Source organism: Capricornis sumatraensis, chromosome 4, assembly GCF_032405125.1.
Source record: "Capricornis sumatraensis isolate serow.1 chromosome 4, serow.2, whole genome shotgun sequence".
NCBI classification, from domain to species: Eukaryota; Metazoa; Chordata; class Mammalia; order Artiodactyla; family Bovidae; genus Capricornis; species Capricornis sumatraensis.
This window is the reverse complement of record NC_091072.1, coordinates 20,405,730-20,426,589: the sequence shown is the minus strand read 5'-3', so window position 1 is coordinate 20,426,589 and position 20,860 is coordinate 20,405,730. Positions and strand designations below refer to the sequence as shown.

The 20,860-nt window shown below is 47.0% G+C and overlaps 1 protein-coding gene and 1 non-coding gene across 3 annotated transcripts in view; one reads left to right on the top strand and one right to left on the bottom strand.

Moving 5' to 3' along the window:
- The window catches only part of MFHAS1 (multifunctional ROCO family signaling regulator 1), a 108,538-nt gene extending 95,865 nt beyond the window's left edge, over positions 1-12,673 (bottom strand). For both annotated transcript variants that reach the window (XM_068971957.1, XM_068971958.1), the window contains exon 1: positions 9,676-12,673. In XM_068971957.1, coding sequence (XP_068828058.1) covers positions 9,676-12,673 — 2,998 coding nt within the window. The remainder of the gene's footprint in view (positions 1-9,675) is intronic.
- LOC138079416 (small nucleolar RNA SNORA1) lies at positions 2,201-2,335 on the top strand. Its single transcript, XR_011144888.1, has one exon. It is a non-coding gene; the product is annotated as a small nucleolar RNA SNORA1 (small nucleolar RNA).
- Positions 12,674-20,860: the final 8,187 nt, after the last annotated feature.

Genomic DNA, 20,860 nt, shown 5'->3' with positions numbered 1-20,860 from the left:
GACAGAGGTGAGTCTGTGGGTCCTGAGGGGCAGTGGGTAATCCAACCTCGAGGAGCAGGGCAGGACAGTGGGTTGAAGCAGAGGTCGAGGCTGAAATCCCAGGGTGTTCTAATTCTAGGAAACCCAACCCTGTGAACCTCAATTTCTCCCCCTGAAAGTCAGGACAATGATAATACCAACCCTCTAGAGCTGCTGGAAAAATTCAATGACATCACCCATAAGAAGTACTTCACATTGTCTCTAGAACATAAGAAGAACTCAAGAGTATTACTGACTCTCATATTTTCTCCCAACTCCGTATCCCCAGAGTGACTGATGTGATGATTAATATAACAACAACCTCTTTGGCATGAAAAATAAGAACCCCCTAGAAACAACAATAAAGTGAGGAGCCAAACAACTGTACCTGAGAGAAATATTATTTTTTTATGTTTCTTCCGCATTAGCTTTTTTAAACTTGCTTGTTTCAAAAAAAAAAAAAATAGGAAGGAAAGAAAAGAATGGGAGGCTTGTTCTGCTACCCTCGAGTTCACTGCTACTGTAACACGGTACTAATACAATGTCAAGATCACATGCTTCATTTCGGAAGTGGAGAGGATCTAGGAATGTTAATTCTTTAAATTCTGTCAACATTTAATAGCCTAAGAGTAGAAAACCACCCCAACAAAGCATTCCTTAACAAAGACATCTCTAAGCAGCAGCCATATATTTTTAACATGACAGTATCCAATTTAATTTACACTGTCTTTGGAGGTGGTGTTCATGCAGTCTTTGGGGTTCAGAAATCACTGCAGATGTCAGTGTGTCTCAGAACAGATGCAAATCCACAAATGACTCTGAGAAATGTAAAAGATTCCTGAAGAGGAGGCATTTTTTCCCTCCTCAAAAAAAGCTGATTCATTTTGGAAGTTTTTAGAAATCCTCAGATACAATGCCTTTTCGTTTTTCAGCATCCTCTCAAGATCTGTCTGAGATTTCTTGCAAACAAGTGACCTAAACCATAAACAACTGCAAAGAATGACTATGTCAAGCAAATTCAAAATTATACCCAAGTTTTCCTCCATATGACATTGCCTTCTAGAAAATAAAAAACCAGTGTTGTTTAGTCATTCCTCAAACATGCAATGAAATTTCTTCATATACGATCAGATTCCACATGTACAAAAGTCAACAATTACACTAACTGAAATCCCATCTTGATTCTTCATGACTAAGGCCAGGTATTTTTTTATTCTTCTAAAAATCCTAATTTGGCACAGACATCCATATACAGCAGGTACTCAACAGTGATTGATGCCAGCATCCAGCTCACAAATTTATGATACACTTGCCTGTCTTTGGTAACGACCTAATTTTGAATTAATGCAATCCCCATCCCCTTAACCCTCATATAGGCCTACAGCCTTGCCAATTCTGCCAGAGCTCTACTCAAAATCTATGTGGGGGAAAAATCACCATCCAGAAGACAGTAATTACATGGTACTTATGTGTGCTTCTCTCCTACATGTTCTTGTGTGTCAGTCCCCCGTTAAATCACACATGCACAAAACAGACCAGAAGGCTTCTCTAGCATCAACCCTAAGGAAGCAGATTCTCAAGGCAGCCGTATTAAAAGATGTCCATCAGTGTGGCATCTCAAGGCCCAACTTAAGAATCCCTTCTCAAGTCATGCCTTAGAAAGACAGTTGCCACAAAGAGCCTGGCAAAAGAACCTCAGGAAGGAAGTTACCAACCTCATCGGCTCCTTCCTTCCAGAAACACCTGCCTTACGGTTGTGGCTGCAAGGCACTGTGAATGCACTATATACTAGGAACTGTTCACTCAAAAACAGTTTATCGTCTCAAACGGTATAGGTGCTCTTATTTGCAAAACAGAAATAGAGACGCAGATATAGGGAACGAACATAGGGACACCAAGGGGGGAACGGGGGGTGGGGTGGGGTGGCATGATTTGGGATTGACATATATACACTATTGATACTGTGCATGAAATAGATAACTAATGAGCACAGGGAACTCTACTCAGCTCTGTGGTGACCTAAACGAGAAAGAAATCCAAAAAAGACGGAATATATGTACATGTATAGCTGACTCACTTTGCTGTACAGCAGAAACTAACACATTTAAAGCAACTGTACTCCAATAAAAATTAATTTAAAAAATAAAATGGAATATAAGCTATTAAAAAATTGTTCATTTCAAGCCTCCTTCTAGATGCAAATGGGCACTGTTGTTCATGGTGTCCAGATATTATTGATGTGGCCACGCTGAGACATAGGTTTTGCTGTCATCACAGTAATTTGATTGCAGAGGTGACAGGGAGACCTGTGACCTGTTTTGCTAGGCTCATGAGTGAAGGCTGGATGGAACAAAACTTTTCAGTATTAGAAAAGATGAAGGAACAATCTAGTTTAGATCATTTGCCAAAATAGCAAGGTACTTCCTACAACTTCCAGGGCCCTAAAGTAAATTGCATAAAGAAACTGGACCCCAAATATTACAGATGGAGAATTTTGGAAGCAATTCCATGTTCAAGTGGAGATCAAAGAAGCCCAACTCAAAAGAAGTGTGGACGGACTAAAATGGTAACTGTTATCTTAGCAAAAGCTCTCTTTAAAAGGGTTATCTTGAAGACAATGACCCATACATTGAGGAACCAAGGTGATGGGCAGTAGAAGGAATCATAACATGTGAATTCTTTAAATACTTTGAATATTCTTTAAAAGTATTTACACACTTTAAATACTTTTGCTGGGGTTACTCATGATATTAAAAAAAAACTATATTGTTTTAAAAAATGATTAATATCACGTATGTGAATTTCACCTCAATAAAAAGGAGATGAAGGAAGAGCAGCAGGACTGGACCCAAAAAAGCAGAAAGACAGGCATGACACAGAGAACCCTCAAAGAGCAACCTTGATACAACTTAACACAACTTCCTTTCTCCTTCTCGACCTTCTCCCACCCACCCTTGTGCGCAGATTTGCAAAAGCAAAGGAAACAGCTGGTACGGGCCTGGGTGTCTAGGACTGCCAGTCCAGAGCAGGAAGTTCCTTCCTGAGGCGGTAAACCAGGCTCCAGGCTTGCAAAGTGAAAGTGAAGTCTCTCAGTCGTGTCCAACTCTTTGCAACCCCGTGGACTGTAGCCCACCAGGCTCCTCTGTCCATGGGATTCTTCAGGCAAGAATACTGGAGTGGGTTGCCATTTCCTTCTCCAGGGGATCTTCCTGACCCAGGGATGGAACCCAGGTCTCCCACATTGCAGGCAGACGCTTTAACCTCTGAGCCACCAGGCAAACCTCTGCAGGATCTCACCAGGACCTGAGGGCCTCTCGCCTGCTCCTGTGCTCCCCGCTCTGGCTTTCTTTCTCCTTCTGTATTCTCTACTTTTTTGTAAACAGACAGCTAAAGAGAGAGAAGTTTGTGGATGGCTTTTCACTAATTTACCCTTGGAGAAACAAGGCATCATTATTTGCATCTAAGAGATTAGGTTAAGGAAGGACAGACGAGAAAATGTTTTCTTGCATTCAGAGCCAAATATAAAAATAACTTTAAAAGTTTTCTCCTCCCTTTCCACAAATAAGTCAGCCCTGTTGGCAATGGTGTCTGGGAGTCGTTACCATAGCCTGTAGCATGTGGGAACCAGAGCTGCCTTTGTTACAGCCAGCAACTCTTCCATAGTCTCCTCTGAACTTAAACCAGCAAGAATGCTGGAAGGAGCTTCTGGAAATCAACAGCACTCCGAAGAAGGCAAAACAGTGGGTACCCACCATGGCAAACCCCTTCTTTCCTGCATCACCACCATCACACCTTCATTCTCCTTACATTTATACTTTCCCACATCTACAGGACAACGTCAAGGGAGGGTCAGGGGCTAGTTAGAAAGGAAGAGCTATGATACTGGAGGGAGGGAAGCACCTATTGCCTCAGAGAGTGACTCCAAGATCAGGTGGTAGAAACTTTCTGAGGCCAACGTCCACGCTTCTGTCACTTTTGCATCCTGACAAGCTGCCCCTTGACTGCTCTTCCACCATCTCTGTAAGGATCAGGAGGATGGACACAGAGGGCAAGGACTGATGTGCCAGAAAAATCCCATGGGAAAACTATACACACTTCTGCAAGTACACACTTTGAGAACAAGAACATCACAAGCAACCTACAAGAAGCACTTGGCTGAGGAACCAATTAAGAAACACTAGAATTTCTTGAGTTTTTGAAAAATAACCAATCTGCTTTGAGTCCCTTCTACCTGCTTATCCCCATGCCAGACACCACCTGGGGAGCAATGTGCCATCACATGAACCATCAGAAAAGTGAGGGTATAACCACAGAGCAAACTGCCATGCTGTACACAGAGAGGGCCTTGACGGCTTGACAAAACGTGTCATCCAGTCATAGAGAACGAATATAGGGATATCAAGGGGGAAAGGTGGGGAGGAAAGACCTGGGAGACTGGGATGGACATATATACACTATGACACTGTGTATAAAATAGATAACTGATGAGAACCTACACTAGAGCCCAGGGAACTCTACTTAACATACTGTGGTGACCCAAATGGGAAAGAAATCCTAATGGGAGGGATATATGTATATGTACAGTTGATTCACTTTGTTGTACAGCAGAAATATAACATTTTAAAGCAATACACTTCAGTAAAAAGTAATTTAAAAAAAAGACAGGTCATCATATATATTTGGAGGCTATCTGAGATGCCTGTCAATCACTCTCGGTTCCCAAGGCCATAGGGATTTGAGGCATAAGCCAGATGGGAGGGTCAGCTTCATGAGTGCTGGAGCAGGACTGGAGAAGGGAGCCAAAATGGAGTCTCCCAGCCCTCCCCTCTGAAGTGCAGGCAGCCAGCTCGAGAGGATGGGAAAACCGACAGCAACCCGGCACTGGTTTTGCAATCAGAGCAGCTGAGCCAGGGGGAACAAAGTCCTGGCTGAGCCTGCCCCCAGCAGAGCCTGAAACACAAACCACCCTCCTCTCCAGCCCTGGGCTCAGGCGGGCCATGGCTGCAGCAGACAAGAGAGGGCAAGAGATGAGGCCAGCACAGGTCCCCTGCTTAAAAATAAAAAACCCTCCCTGATGGATGGATGGTCAGATCCTTAACTAAAACTTCCATGGAGAGAAGCAAGTTAGCAGGTGAAGAAATCAACCAGAAATTCTTACTCCAATATCAGCAACCACCCTCCCCCCACCCCCACCCTCACATTCCCTACCCCTAGTACATGGAGCAGAAGCCCCTCACTTCCTCCAGGTGCTGGAAAACAACTACTTTCCCAGACAGTCTCTCTCCTGATGCTCAAAACGACCCTGTTAAGTAGACCCTATACATTTTCTAGGTGTCCAGATAAAGTGAATGAGTGAGAACTAAAATAGGTGAGGTTTGGGACATGTACCCACTGCTGTATTTAAAATGGATAACCAGCCAGGGCCTAGCGTAGAGCAAGGGAACTCTGCTCAATGTGATGTGGCAGCCTGGAAGGGAGGGGAGTTTGGGGGAGAATGGATACATGTATATGTATGGCTGAGTCCCTTTGCTGTTCACCTGAAACTATCACAACATTGTTAATTGGCTATAGCCCAGTACAAAATAAGTTTAAATAAAACAGGTTGGATTTCCTGGGGAATAAGATGAACAGGTGGTAGAGGATGCACAAAACATCTGTTAACAAATTAAAAAATACTTTCTCTAGGCAATTCTAAACTGCTTGTGCAGAGATGGGCTTGAGAGTTGATTCTAGAGTTTGAAGGAGAGGCCTCGAATATTTACAATAATTTGAACACTCCAATAGCCTTTCAAGTCTTTGAACTCTGTTATTCGAGGAGTTTCTTTCTTCCACTGCAAGATGAAGAGTTTGACTTTTATGTGAAACAAAGTCCAAGAGAGTTCAAAGAGGACTCACCACAAAAATAAAAGCCAAGCAGCATCAGTATTAATAATGCCAAACTAAAGAGATATTTAATAACCTTTGTAAAATTAAAAACAATGACTAATTCAATCCAAGCAACTAGGTCATGCTCAAATTCCAGTAAATCTAAAAGTGAGATAGAATAAGGCAAGAATTTTGCTTTGCTTCAGTAGTCAAAGTGAAGGGCCCATTCAAGGGCAAGGCTGGAAATACAGTCACAATGAGAACACCAGAGGGACAAGTGTGGGGCTGGGGAGGGACGCTGGGACACAGGACAAAGGGAAATGACCACAAGAGTACCACCTGGGAATCTGACAGAGCATCTGAGTATCAATGGGAAAAAAAACTTCTCATAAAGACCAGTCATCTAGCAGACAGCTCAGAGGTTCTTACAGAAGCCGCAGAGCCTCTGGTGTGTCTCCTGCTTGGACAAAACCAGTGAACAAGCTAACCAAAGAGATATTAGGACCTCCACAAACAGCCACAGAACAAGGCAAAACTGAGGGCTTCAGAGAGGTACAGAGTGTGTAAGAAATTAAACAGGGACAAAAGGCACTTGACTAGGGAGAGGCAGCAAGGTACTGAGCCACCAAGTCAATCAAAGGGATCAAATATATAAACGATCATCTACCAGTTCTCTGCCTACCGCTTTGGGTGGCTTTCCAATTATTAAGAACGGCCTTGAATAATTAGGAGAGTAGGATACGTCAGGCAAAATTATACGTGGCCCAAGTTCAACTCACCAAGATACATTCTTCCAATTGCAAAACACACAGCATGCTTTCAAACACTGAAGTGGATAGCAAAGCACTAGAATCTCACATAGGTAAATATCCCACAAGAAGCAGCTTACTCTAGGCCAAGAACATTCCACCGAGCTCCCTTGTTAAAGAGGCTGTCAAGGCTGGCAGTCAAGTCAGTATCTGCAGAAGGCAGGTAAGGACTCACACCTGACACGCAGGCTGCACCCTGGGCCTCCTTTCAGTTTGCAAAAGCCTCTCGTCACTCAACCATGTATTTCCAATGAAACCAACAGGTGATTTCTCTGACAACATGATTAGATCTTTTTTACAAGAACTTTTAAAAACAAGCGGCCAGGGGACTAAGGACTTTCCAGAATACTGCCATTTCTTTTGTAAATCAAAATAAGAAAAGAGAAATCTAGCATTATACTTCCCAAGGCCAACTACCTTAGCTCAGCTCAGGCCAGGAAATTCAGGGTCCTATGGACTGAGGCAGAGCAAAAACGGGCTTTTCACACACAAGAAAGAAAAGGTAAGATAATAATGCAACTTTGTTTCTTCTTCATAATATCAAAGGAAACACTGATTAATTTCCTATTTAATCTTAAAGTCTTGAAGTTGAAAAAACTGAAGAGCCAGTGTTTCTTTCACCATTGTATATAAAATTGTTAGTTTACAAGAGAACTTGACACTTCAATAAAATGTAAAACTAAGTAACCAACTTTTTTAACATCTCTAAAAGCCAAATGACTTCTTAAAGAGAGGAAAGGCTACCAAGAGCTTTCAAAGGTTTCTGTGGAGCTACAATATATTTTAATAAACTAGGGACTTGAGAATATTCTTAAATGTATACATGCCTTCATTAACTGAACACTCAACGTTAGAATTCTGTTCTTATATCACTTCTAGCTTTTTATTATTTTAGCTCTTCTAAATCTTTCAGAATTGTGACAAATACTAACAAATGATGGCTATCACAGAAAACTATAAAAGAAGAAAATGCTCTTTCCCCTTGTTTTCTTAATGTAATAAATGTATTATAATCATCCTTTCCCCACTACTCTGTACTCTCTGCTACTTTTGGAAGACATACAGTCCTAAACGAAGCAAAAAAGGTAATTTCTTTCTCTGACCATAAATAAGACAGAAATGTTCAGGCCATATAATAAAAACAGCTGATGATTTATTCCTACTCAGTATTTAAGATGTTCTGACAATTTTCAACTATTTAATTGCTTTTTATGTTGAATCCTCTTTTCCCTACAGATGGATTGTAAACCAGGTGAACCTCCTTTGAAAGACAAAAAGGCAAAACAACAATAGGAGAATGGCGGGGGGTGGGGGGGAGGGCGTCCTTTTTGCATCTGGAGACGAGCTTGTTTGTGGACTTAAAAAATAAAGAGCTGAGGTTAGAAAAAAAAATCAGCCTCATTGTTTACTCTTCAAAGTTCTTGGAATTCCTCTACACAGATCCTTACTTGTTCGATAATTTCTGTCTTTCCCTTTGTTGTTAATAACATCAGTTTTATTAATGTTCCATCTTTGCATTAAGAACTGCCTTTAAGTAGCTCTTTCAATAATCTCTGTGAATATGTAACCCTCAACCTCTTTCTTCAGTTTAGTGGCACAATAAAGAAGTATTTTGCTTTCATGCATAAAAGACAATGGCAAACATAAAACTGAAGAGGCTACCAAGTCACGAAACTGATGAGACACTAGATAATACAGAGAATGGAGGCTCAACTGACTGGTAACTGGATATGGTAGCTTTTTTCAAGCTGAAGAATTACACTCAGCCTAGATCTAGGGCAACAGGGAGATGTTACCTTCGGAAATCTTGGTGTCCAGTTCCTTCCCGATACTATCATAAGCAGCATTCAGGCTAGAACAAAGATGACAGCGGCATGCAGTCTTCCCTTTCATTACTGCCTCCATGTACTCTGGGGTGGGGGACCGAGGGGAGACACTGGCAATGATGCTATCATTGGGTTTGTCCTTATGACACTTAGAATGCTGTTAACCAAGCCAGCACCACAAAAATCAGAGCTGTTTAGAGAAGAATTCCAAATAAATGGACCCATTCCCAGACACTTAGTATACCAATTAACCAGGCTCAAAAAATCCCCCTAGTTTTGGAATTCTTCCACTCACCTAAAACATTAGGGGAAAAAGAAAAAAGTCTTCTGGAAAACACATCCCAAAGAGAGGGGGAAAAAACCCCAAAACTTGTCAGTTGTTTTTTTTTTTTTTCCTTGTCAGTTTCTTATCCATTCCATTTCTTACAAAGCGCTTCCATAAAGCTCCACTCTCTAACACTTAACCAAAACCAGGCTTCAAGATGTCGGTAAAGCACAAAATTACCAGGAAATACTCCCAAAACTCCCCTTAGAGATTTCAGTAATCTCTCTTTCATGCCCCAGAGTGTACTGGGTGAAACAGAGATCCCAGAATTGAGTCACGCCTTACAGACTGAAATTTTTGTCTTTACTAATCATCATTCACCCGGATTACGAAACATTCTTCTCTGGAGTTTCTTAAGAAAAAGGTGCAATAATTTCTACATTATGGTCACAGTCTGAACTTAAACAAAAGAATATGATGACAGATATTTCAAATTTGGAGCACCCCTTGGATATGGCTCTAACAAGCATTATAGCCCATGACTCAACATCAGACACCACCCATCTTCTGTGCAACCATTTGAAATTTCCTTCCAGGAAAGGCGGGCTGAACTGGGAAGACAGAAAAGGAGATCCAAAATGTTTGGACCGGAACCCACTTCAGAAGTCTTAGTCTTTCTACTAGAAGAGTAGAATCCTAGGGACTGCATTTCATATTGTTCACATACTGACTGCCTCTTGCTGGTCCCCCAGTCCCCCTCTATTTACCTTGAAAAGCTTTGCTGGGAAGCAGGTGAGATTAAGCAAACAGTCTGACACAGGAGAAACAAACATCTTCCCCAAATGCATCTTAAGACACCCTGCAGAAGAACCAGGTCCCTCTGCCCTCCTACCTGGGAAAGCGTGTGGATTGGGCGACCCTCTCTTAAGGCACTTAGAACAGAGAATGTGCACGGTGTAGTGCAGTCCAGGCCATTCCTGAAGTAGGACATTCAGTTCCTCTACCAAGGGGGTTATGGCTTGCCATGCCGTCCATATGTTCGGTAACGATGCGTGGCTGGCAATGGACAGGGTGTCCGGCTGCAGGACCCCCTTGGCAGGTCTGTAGCTCACCACCACCGGGACTTTCCCCCTGTAGGCGAAGATCTGAAGTTTGCCATCCGACCTGTGCACCACGTGGTTGTTGATCTGGACGCTGTAGCGGGCAAACAAGCCGGGTGGAAAGGTGAAGGGAAAACTGTATTCAATCTGCAGCTGCTCAGCCACAAAGGACTGCCCGGCCAGGTTAGTCCCGTTAATCCAGGCTTCCGCGTGCGGCACCTCGTTTTGCACGTAGCAGGGGAACTTGTACCAGGCCGTCGACCCATTCAGGGGCTTGCCCTTGGCTTTGTTGAGGCAGTAACAGAGTCCCATTTTCTCCAGCAGCTCCAGCAGCAGCTGCAGGTCCTGCTGAGCTTGGACATGAGGCTTCAGCAGCAACCGGATGACGTGGGCTGGCAGGAGCCCATGCAGCAGAAAGCCCTCCACGTAGTGATGTAGCTGGGTGGCCCGAAGCGTGTCCTGGCTCGGGGCGGGCGGCGCCATCAGCGGGGAGCTTCCGGCCCGGCCCTCGGCCTCGGCCTCGCCGCTGGTCCCCAGGAGCAGCTTGTGCAGTAGCAAGGAAGGGTCCCTCTGGAAGAAGACGTTGAGAATGTCAATGAGGCGGGAGAGGTTGTGGAAGACGTGCTCCTTGAGGGCCGGGCTGTCCTCGAAGTACAGCAGCTTGCCGCTCTCGTGCAGGTAGGAGAGAGCGCTCTGCAGCCGGTCCTCGGTCAGCCCGGCCTGCAACCCCAGGCGAGCTGAGTCCCACCAGCTGAGCCAGAGCCGCTGCGCCTGCGGGGGCTGGAAGTGCAACTCCTCCAGCACCTGCCAGGACCGCGGCAGCACGCGGTGTAAGTTGGGGAAGATTTCGCGGTGCTCGGCCACCGAGAGCAGTTTGTCGCGCAGGCGCTGTAACTGGCGCGGGTCCCGGCAGCTGACGGGCAGCACTGGCGAGAGGATCTGGAGCCGGTGGTTGAGCAGGTACTGGAAGTGGGCCTTGCGCCGCCGAAGGTTCTTGTCCGACACCCCGTAGTAGGCGGCGTGAGGGCTGGCGGAGCGGAGCTCGAAGTCCCGGGCCAGCGCCTCGTCCACCACCTGGGCCAGACGGCTCAGCCCCTCGGCGTCGTGCTTCTCCTGCAGGGCGATCTGACGGTGGATGTCCAGACACTTCTCCTCCAGCTCCTGCTCCCCGCACAGGTCGGCATGGGTGCCCACGATGCACACCACAGCGTGGGGCACCCGGGCCCCCACCCGATGCAAGAAAGAGCCCACGGTGGTGGGAAAGCGGAGCGGCTCATAGGTGGCCAAGTTCACCACCAGCACGTACAGGGCCCCCGGGGAGAGGAAGAAGGGCTGTATCACCTCGTAGCGTTCGTCCCCGGCTAGGTCATACACGATGAACCGCAGGCCCCGGGACGCATCCGCCGTCCAGCTGGTCACCTCGATGCCCTTGCTCCCAGGCGGAGGTGAAGGCGAGTAGGTCTTCTCCTGGCCCCCTCCCCCAAGCTTCCCCTCCACTCTGTCCTCAGTGAGGCAGTGCCGGAGAAGGGTCTTTCCTGCCGCCTTCTGACCCATCAGAAGCAGCTTGAGGCGCGGCTGGACCGCCGGCTGGGAGTGAGCCAGCTCCTTCTGGTAGGCGGCGATGTACGGGATCCCCTTCATACAGACCTCGTAGGGGGGCTGGATCAGAGGGTTGTCCTTGATCTTCCACAGGCCCACGCGGGAGAGCTGGCCAAAGTTGTCTGGCAGCACAGCGATCTGGTTCCCCTGCAGGACAAGCTCCTCCAGGCCGGTGAGTTCGACGATGGAGTCAGGCAGGTAGCGGATCCGGTTGTTATCCAGCCACAGGGTGAGAAGACAGCCCAGGCCCGAGATCAGGGATGGCACCGAGGTGAGCTGGTTGCGGCTAAGGTAGAGCTCCTCCAGGCCAGCCAGGGGCAGCAGGGCGGCCGGGAACTCCTCCAGGAGGTTGGAGGAGAGATTGAGCATTTTGAGTCGCTGCAGGCGGCTGAACTGGGCGGGCAGAGCCCGCAGCCCGTTGTTGTCCAGCATGAGGCTCTCCAGGCTGGCCAGCTCGCAGAAGCCGCTCGGCAGGGTGCCAAGCTCGGCCCCACTCAGCCAGAGGATCTTGAGGGCGCGCAGGGCACTGATATCCTCGGGGAGGCCCCGCAGCCGGTTGCTGGACACGTCCAGCTCCTCCAGGGCCGCCAGCTGCAGCAGCTGTCGGGGAAAAGCTGTGAGCTGGTTATGGTCCACGTCGAGGGTGCGCAGGCGAGAGAGGCCGGCGAGGGAGTCGGGCAGGTGCGCCAGCCGGTTGAAGCTGACGTCCAGCTCTTCCAGGTGGACCAGCGCACCCAGCTGGGCTGGCAGGGTAGGGAGCTGGTTGTGGCTGAGGTTGAGCTTCCGCAGCTCGCGCAAGGCGCCCACCGCCTCAGCGCCCAGGACGCTCAGCCGGTTGTGGCTCACGTCCAGCTCCGTGAGGTGATGTCCCAGCTCGGCCACTGCCGGAGGTAGCTGGGCGAAGCGGTTCCGGCGCAGGACCAGGACGCGGAGGCTGCCCAGCGCCGAGCCCAGCCCGTCGGGCACCTCCTCCAGGCCGTTGTTCCCCAGGTTCAGCACCTCAATGTCCCCGATGTTGGCCGGGAGCACGAGCTGGGGGGCGTCAGGGGAGTCGAGCTGGTCGGTTCCCGGGCAGCCCCCGGCCGAGCTGAGGGTGAGCTGGCGCAGGTTGCTCCGCAGCTTCCTGGCGCGCAGGGCGGCGTCCCGCCACAGCCTCACCGTCTTCAGGTTCCCGCTGTCCGTCCCTGCCATGGCGGGGCCCCGGGCCGACACCCTCGCGCGGGAACCCGCAGCTACATTCCGCGCTGCGCCCCGGCGGGCGCCAGTCTCCGGGGCCCTTTCGCTCGCGTTTCTCCCTTCCCACCGGCCCTCGGCAGCCCGCGGCAGAGGGTCCTAGCGCAGCCAGCGGCCGGGTGCCCGCAGCTGGGGGGCGGCGGCGACGCGAGCAGCTCCGTTGGGCGCCGGGCGCACGGCGCGGGGAGAGGCGGCGGCAGGCGGGGAGCGCAGCTCGCATTCTCCGGGCTCCCGGGCCAGGGGCGCGCCGGGGCAGCAGGGCCGCCGCCCGCCCGCCGCGCCGCGGAGGATGCCTGCCGCTCCTCCTCCCGCTCCGCCCGCCTCCGGCGCCTCGGGGCCGACTGCCGCCCCGCTACCCTCGCCGCCGCGGCCCGGCGGCCCGCAGCATCGTCGCCTGCGTGAGCTCCATGAGGACGGTGGCGCCCGGCTCCGCCGCGGGCATCATGCGGGCGCAGGGCCGGGCCGCCGCCGCCTCCTCTCCGCTTCCCCGGGCTCGGGCGGGAGCGCGAGCCGCGTCCCCGGCACGGGGAGGGCGAGATCGGGAAGCAGCAGCGCCGCCCGGCGGAGCGGCCCCCACGTGACCGGCGGAGGCGCCGCGTGTTCCCGGCACCGCCCCGGGGGCGGTGGCCACGGACCGGCGCCGGGTGCGGGCTGGGGGCGCCTCGCCGGGGCAGGCCGGCAGTGTGCACAGCGCTGGGAGGAAAGTACCCCGGGTGGGGCCAGTCCCCGCTGCAGATCCGGATCCCCGGGTGCTCCAGCTTGGGTTCGCCTGCGTCTGGCTCTTTGTTGGCCCTGCACCTCCAAGGGATATCTTTCTCTTTTTCCCTCGCGTGTTGGATCCCTGGCCTCCCTTACTCATCCCTCATCTCCCTTACCTCTTCCACTCATCCTACATCCACACCCTAGTAGAACTGGCCCATGCAGGGCCCTGCGACTCATTGTAGGAGGTTAAAAAGAGAGTATGACTAAACAAAAGGAGAAAAGCAGGCAACCATTCATTCACTTGGTAAATATTTATTGAGGCCCTATTTTGTGCCAGATCAACAGAGACAGACGTTCTCCACTCCCCTGGGGGAGGCCCTGAGCTGGATCCCCGCTGGCCTAATTGGAGGGTGAAGCAAGGGGTGCCATGCATTGTTTTGTCCAGGGTATTCTAGTCATCCTCCCAACAGCCAAATACAGAACAAATACTGTATCTCAACTATACAGTACTCCTCATGCTGTAGGTTCAAGAAAATGAAAGCTGTTTCAAGCAAAATCTGCAGCCCAGTGCTCAACTTGAAGATTTATTTTATTTAGGTGAGGCAGTTTCTTTGAGATCACATCTATACTAAGTGCATAATATCTTCAAAATTTACCCAAACCTTGAAATCTATCAGGCCCGCGAATACCACTTCCATCACTGCCCCCAGCTTAGCTAATAATAAAGCAAATAGTTTTCAGAGATGCAAAACCAAATTTCATTGGTTAATTGCACCAGTTAACAGTCATGGCTCTCCTCTACACATGACTTTGCTGTTATCTGGAGACCCAGATTTGGTGGGTATTTAAGTAGTAATCATCTGTCTCTTCAAAGAGAGTGACTGAACATCTGGAGCTGGAAATCTGTCCCCAAGACGGTTAACAAGCCTGGGGTGGTACAGTCTGTAACTGAAGGATGCTCCCAGAGCGAGGTGGATCCCAGAGGCCCCAAGTACCTTAACAGGATGCAGGTGAGCTGTGTTCACCCTGCAGGGCTTCCTGGAAGACCAGATTGCTCAAGAATTCCTCATACCCTCCCACCCGCCCCGGAGGAAAAAAATTCAAAATCACATAGGCTGACCCTTTTGTTCACAGAGACAGGCCCAAGTAAAGCAACCTCTCAATTGGCCAGCCATGTAAAAGGGAAAAGCCAGGTGTGCTAACTCCCCTTGTGGGGTTATTCCCCCGAGTGTATCACCTTCAAGGTATTCCTAGGGCTTCCCTGGTGGCTCAGTTGGTAAAGAATGCACCTGCAATGTGGGAGACCTGGGCTTGATCCCTGGGTTGGGAAGATCCCCTGGAGAAGGGAACAGCTACCTATTCCAGTATTTGGCCTGGAGAATTCCATGGAGTGTATAGTCCAGGGGGTCTTGTAGGGTTATTCCCCTGAGTGTATCACCTTCAAGGTATTCTTAAGTCAGACCCAATTTCTCTGGGCTTTATCTCCTGGGGAAGACGAACTGGAGAAGGCATCAGCTTCCTGTCCAACTTGGGGTAAACTGAAGTGGTTTGGGTGTGTTAATAAACTTCTCCCTTTTAGAAAGCATCAGAAGATTACACTTCCATCTCAAATGTCTTTGAGAAGTCTGTTTTTCCTTTGCCAGGAGATAATATGTAATTTGCTTTATCTAATAAAGCTGGATAGAACCAGAGAATACCCTGTCTGGGGCCTCTCACTGGAGCACCACAGCTTGGTGTGGATGAGTTTGCTCAATGGAACGTTCTTTCTGGGCCCTTTAGCCTACTTGAGCTGTTGCATTCAATACTGTGGCGAGCCTTACTGTAAAGTCTTGTCCACGAGTTCTTTGAAAGTCAGATCAGGAGAATGCAGTGATCAAATATAACTGGAAAAAAGATAGTGTGTCTAGTATAGTTCTTAAACTCGGGCAAGAAGGATCCTGGCCTTGGCACACAAGTTGGTCCTTCTCTTGTGGCATTCTACCACCTGCTGTAAAGTTTCTGATGGGCCAAGGAGTTGATGGATGTGGTCCATCAGCCTTCTAGAACACACTTGATATGAAGGACCCTGAATGCCCAGTGCAAACACCCTGAAGCCTGCTTGGAGAAGGCAGGCAATATTTCAGTCATTCAGGAGTTGCACATCCTTGTGGTGTGGATGGAGCTTGATTGTCCCTGTGAGCCCAAAGGGCCCTCACTGTGCTGGGTAGAGCCCAGGTTAGGAGAGAGGGAGGTGGGTGTACCACATTTGTTGGCCTGAGGTAGCTCATTTAAGATTAGGTGTTATGTAGATGGGCCTCCATTGGTACTTTTGCCCCAGACTCTGCCAATACTAGGTGACCCTGCATGTGTTGGGGTTTTCCTAAAAGTTGAGAACAATCTCTGCTTGGAGAAAAGCAACTTTGATTACTTGAAGTTTTCTTGCCCCTGGATACTTACCCAGCGTCATAGCCTGAAGCTATCAACTTTCTAAAGCCTTTACATTTATCCTGTCTTTCTTATTCTGATAGTGTTTTCATTTTAGCTGCCGCCCTATGACTGCAACTGGCTTGCCCTGAGTCCAGACCCTCTGCGAGGGCACAAGTCATTTAAAGGCACAGGAGACCACATGTGAAGAGGCGGAGTCTTGAGCTGGGCCTTAAAAGATATGGCAAGCCAGAAGGGAGGACCCTGGACAAGGGGCCAGAATCTTCCATTAAAATATTTGTCAGTAACAATCTGAATGGCCCAGGTGGCAGGGGTCCTCTCCTCTTGGTAGCAACGAGCTCCAGGTAAGCTTTCCATCCCTGGTTTCTTTTGTTCTGTTTTTGACACTTTCCTCCATCCTGACAGATTTTTTCTTGACTGTCTAACCCCCTAGCTACTGGCTCCTTGGTTTACTTCCTTTCCCTGTCATATATCTTACCAAAGGGGTCCCCAGCTGTCTGCAGCCCCTTACCTGGCTCCCATCACCACCTATCCGCAGCCCTTCTTTCTGGACAGTCACCTCCCCTTTCCTTTCTTTGACTTCCCATCGCTGAAGGTGTTAAGCAATTTCCTTTAGAAACTTTCTCCTGTAGGAAATTTGGTGTCGTGTTAAGGTTTGGGATTTCCAAAAGAATGCCCTAAAGGCTAATTATTTCCTTTTAGGAAAAAAAGTTTTCCATTAGAGTAAGTGCTACCAAATGAACCGCTATAATTGCATGGACAACTGTCCAGGATTCGCCTATATATGGAGAGCTTCCTCGGCAAGTAGTCATTAGGGTTTTTATGGGTTTTTTAAAATATATTATTCTATTTATATTAAAGATGCATACTTTGGAAAAATCATCTAAGTACACTTTGCACTGAATTTTAACTTCACCAACCACAACTGAGGTCTTTATTTTAGGGTGACCAAATGTCCCAGGGTACACAAGACTGAGGGGTGTTCCAGGACAGGAGATGTTCTATGCCTAAAACCAGGGCAATCCTAGGGAACTAGTATAGTTACTGAACCTACTTCATCTTTATCTTGCTCTTCCTTTACCTTTCAAGAGTTCAGAAAACACAGCTTAACAGAAATGCAGGATTTTACTTGCTTCAGCTATTTTAGACTTTCAAAATAGTTCTGATTTATTTACTTCTGTATTTACTTAGGCTGACTTCATTTTATTGCACTTTATTGTGCATTGCAGATACTGCATTTTTTACAAATTGAAGATTTGTGGCATCCTTGCCTTGAGCACCATTTTTCCTACAGCATTTGTTCACTTCATGTCTCCGAGTCACATTCTGGTAATCCTTGCACTATTACAGACTTCATTATTATTGTATTTGTTATGGTGATCAGCATATGCTTGATGTTACTCCTTTAAGTATTTCAGGTCAAGTACTCATATAAGATGGTAAACGTAATAAATGTGCATATTTTGAGTGTTCCAATGACCAGCTCTTTCCCCATCTCCCTCCTTCTCCTCAGGCCTCCCTGAAACACAATAATATTGAAATTATTATTCAATAGCTTTACAATGGCCTCAAAGTGTTAAGTGAAAGGAAGAGTCAGCTGATTTGGCAACCTTCACTGTTGTCTTATTTTAAGAAATTGTCACAGCCACCCCAACCTTCAGCAACCATACCCTGATTAGTCAGCAGCCATCAACATCAGGGCAGGACCCTCCATCAGCAAAAAGATTATGACTTGCTGAAGGCTTGGATGATGGTTAGCATTTTTTAACAATAAAGTATTTTTTTAATTAAGGTATGAGAACGTACTGTATAGCACAGGGAACTTTACTCCATGTCCTATGGCAACCTAAATGGGAAGAAAATCTAAAAAAGAGGGGATATATGTATGTATATGGCTTTCCCTGATGGCTCAACAGTAAAGAATCCACCTGCAATGCAGGAGATGTGAGTCCGATCCCTGGGTCAGGAAGATCCCCTGAGGAGGAAATGGCAACTTTCTCCAGTATTCTTGCCTGGAAAATTCTATGGACAGAGAAGCCTGGAGGTCTATAGTCCATACAGTTGCAAAGAGTCAGATACGACCTAGCACACACACATAATGTATGTATATAACTGGTTCACTTTGCTGTACAGCAGAAACTAACACAACATTGTAAAGCACCCATATGCCAATAAAAATTAGTTTAAAAAAAGACTACAAAACCTTGGTGCTTTATCAAAAAAGAAAAATATTTCAGTGCTAGAACAAAATCATACTCCCTAAAAAGTTATTTCAGTCCCAAGTGGCCACTGATGGTTTTCATACCATATACTACATTGTCTTCCCACCAAAACTGCCTGATTTCCTTCAACACAATGAGTTCCTTGTGCATTGTCTGAATGCTGTCTGGATTTAATATATTTCCCAGCAGTGTAATAAGTATAATTTACATCACTTCCTGTTTCGTCTAAATTCACCAATGAACACCTACACAACCCATTCACTTGAACCACTATTTCTGACATAAATTACATTTTCCTTGTACAGGAGAAGAAAAAATCTGTACACTATTTGTAGACATAATGCTGCTGCTAAGTCACTTCAGTCGTGTCCAACTCTGTGCGACCCCATAGACGGCAGCCCACCAGGCTCCCCCGTCCCTGGGATTCTCCAGGCAAGAACACTGGAGTGGGTTGCCATTTCCTTCTCCGATAGACATAATGCTATTGTACACTTAATAGACTACAGTATAGTGGAAACATAACTTTCATATCCACAGCAAAACCAAAATGTGTGTGACATTTGCTTTACTGCTGTGGTCAGGAACTGAACCCACTGCAGCTCTGAGGCAGGCCTGTAAATGCTTATTAACTCATCAGAAAAGACATTCATGGGCTTGAGGTTCTAACTAAATTAGGACTATCAAACGTACCTATCTAGTCTCAAAAGGAAATGTGGCTACTCCTTAAAACTTTAGTGTAAATGAGACTCAAGGATGGGCCATGAGGGGATTTAACTTAGTTGTCTCCTTGAAGCCTGGAGAGCCCCAGTACGTGCTGTCTTTATCATGCCAAGAAGAAAAGGGCTTCCCACATTTCTCCTTTCCTACAGTTTAGATCCAGTGAATATTTCACTTTAAATAAACAATAACAAAAATGCTGTCTCCTATCTGGTTAAAGGTCATAAGGGAAAATCCACTTCCATGATTTTCATCAGACTATATCTTTCCTGGGACTTCCCAGTGGCTCAGCCATAAAGAATCCACCTGCAGTGCAGGAGATACAGTTCTATCCCTGGGTTGGGAAGATCCCCTGGAGGAGGAAATGGCAACCCACTCTGGAATTCTTGCCTGGGAAATCCCATGGACAGAGGAGCCTGTGGGCTACAGTCCATGGGATTGCAAAAGTCAGACATGACTTAGTGGCTAAACAACAACAATACCCTTCTTGTCTTAGTTTTGTTAGAGGAAGAAATCAAGGGAAAAAAACAGAGAGGACAAAGGAAGGGATGCCTCTGTAAAAGGTTTTAGGCTTATCCCAAAGAAGAGGGTAGAAATCAAGCCTTAAGAACTGATGTGGGTCAGTTCAGAAAGTGGATCTTCGAGGAGGTGTCAATTAACTCTTTAATACCAGGCATAACTAACTGGCATACCTGAGAATGATCACTGGTAATAAAAGCTAACATGAATTCAAGATTTTCTACGTACACAGGCACTGTGCTATATGCGTTTCACACAGTATTTCATTTAACCTTCACAACAGCCTTGAACAGCAGGTCCCATCATCATCTTCATTTTACAGATGGACAGAATTAATAAGTGGCAGAATTAATGAGTGGCAAAATCGAGACTCAAAACAAGGCAAGAGTCCAAGGCTCATGTTTATTCGCTGTTCTGTTTCTTAGGGGGTTGGGCAAGGGGAGAGGGGGATGCATCTTAGTTCACCGTCAGCAGACAGTTTATTTAAAGCTGCAGAGAGTGGAACCAGCTGGAGAGCAGGCCTGACACTTCATCTTCAGTAGAAACTGAACTTTGCTCTTACAATATTGAAGAAAGTCATATTGGGCAACCCAAAGCTCTAAACAAATAGTATCCCCAAACTACAAGAACTGGATTGAACATCTGTTATTCAGTGTTACAGAAGGAAACAGAATCTCTACACCATCTGTAGTTAAGTTGTGTTTGATTTGTTTGCTTTTTGTTTTAGAGAGAAAGGATTTAATATAAATGTCCATTAAATCTATACTTCAATTAGAGGGCATTTCAGATTCTGTATTTTAAGAAGAGCATTAAAAGAAAGAAAACGATGGAAACCTGAATTATCAAGCTAAGATTAGATACAAAGAATCTGACATTTTTGTTTGGGTGGAAAAGAAAAATCAGTTTCCTCACCCCCTCTCTCCCGCTTTCCCCATATTTAATAAATCTGCCTTGGACTCACCATCTGATTTGTATGCAAGCCAGTTTATATCAGCAATGGCTAGGAAGTCTGAGAATGGTCATTTAACTACCAACAGGGAACATAAAGTGTTCAAGGCACTGTCTCCCCCAGAGAGCAAAAGAAAAATTATATCAATATGGGTGTTGTTTTTCCTTTCCCTTGCTCTCCAGAAAACAAATTTATCTTGGAATAGGCAGCATTAAATTTAACATCAGATCTCTTTGTGTTTCCAGGTCAAGTGGGAACACATATGCTCCCTACTGAGGAAAATAAACTGCAATGTATTTTTAGCATCCGTTGGAAGTACTTTCAGCTGAAGACCGGCTGCAGGATCTAGGCAATTTCACTGAAAGTCAAAGGATTTGCAGCAATGTTACCTAGAATTCCAGAACTTGCCCCAGGGGTCTGTAAACAGCATTCTCCCCGAACCCATCACACCACCCCCAATCCTGGTGCCAACATCCTCTCTATGAGAAAATGAAGGAAAATCATTCCAGTGAAGGATAAATGAAAAACATCTGTGAAGTAGTTACGACAAATGAAACTAACCATAGCTCACTTGGCACTTTGAGCACCAGATGGGGAGGATGGGGAGCAGAG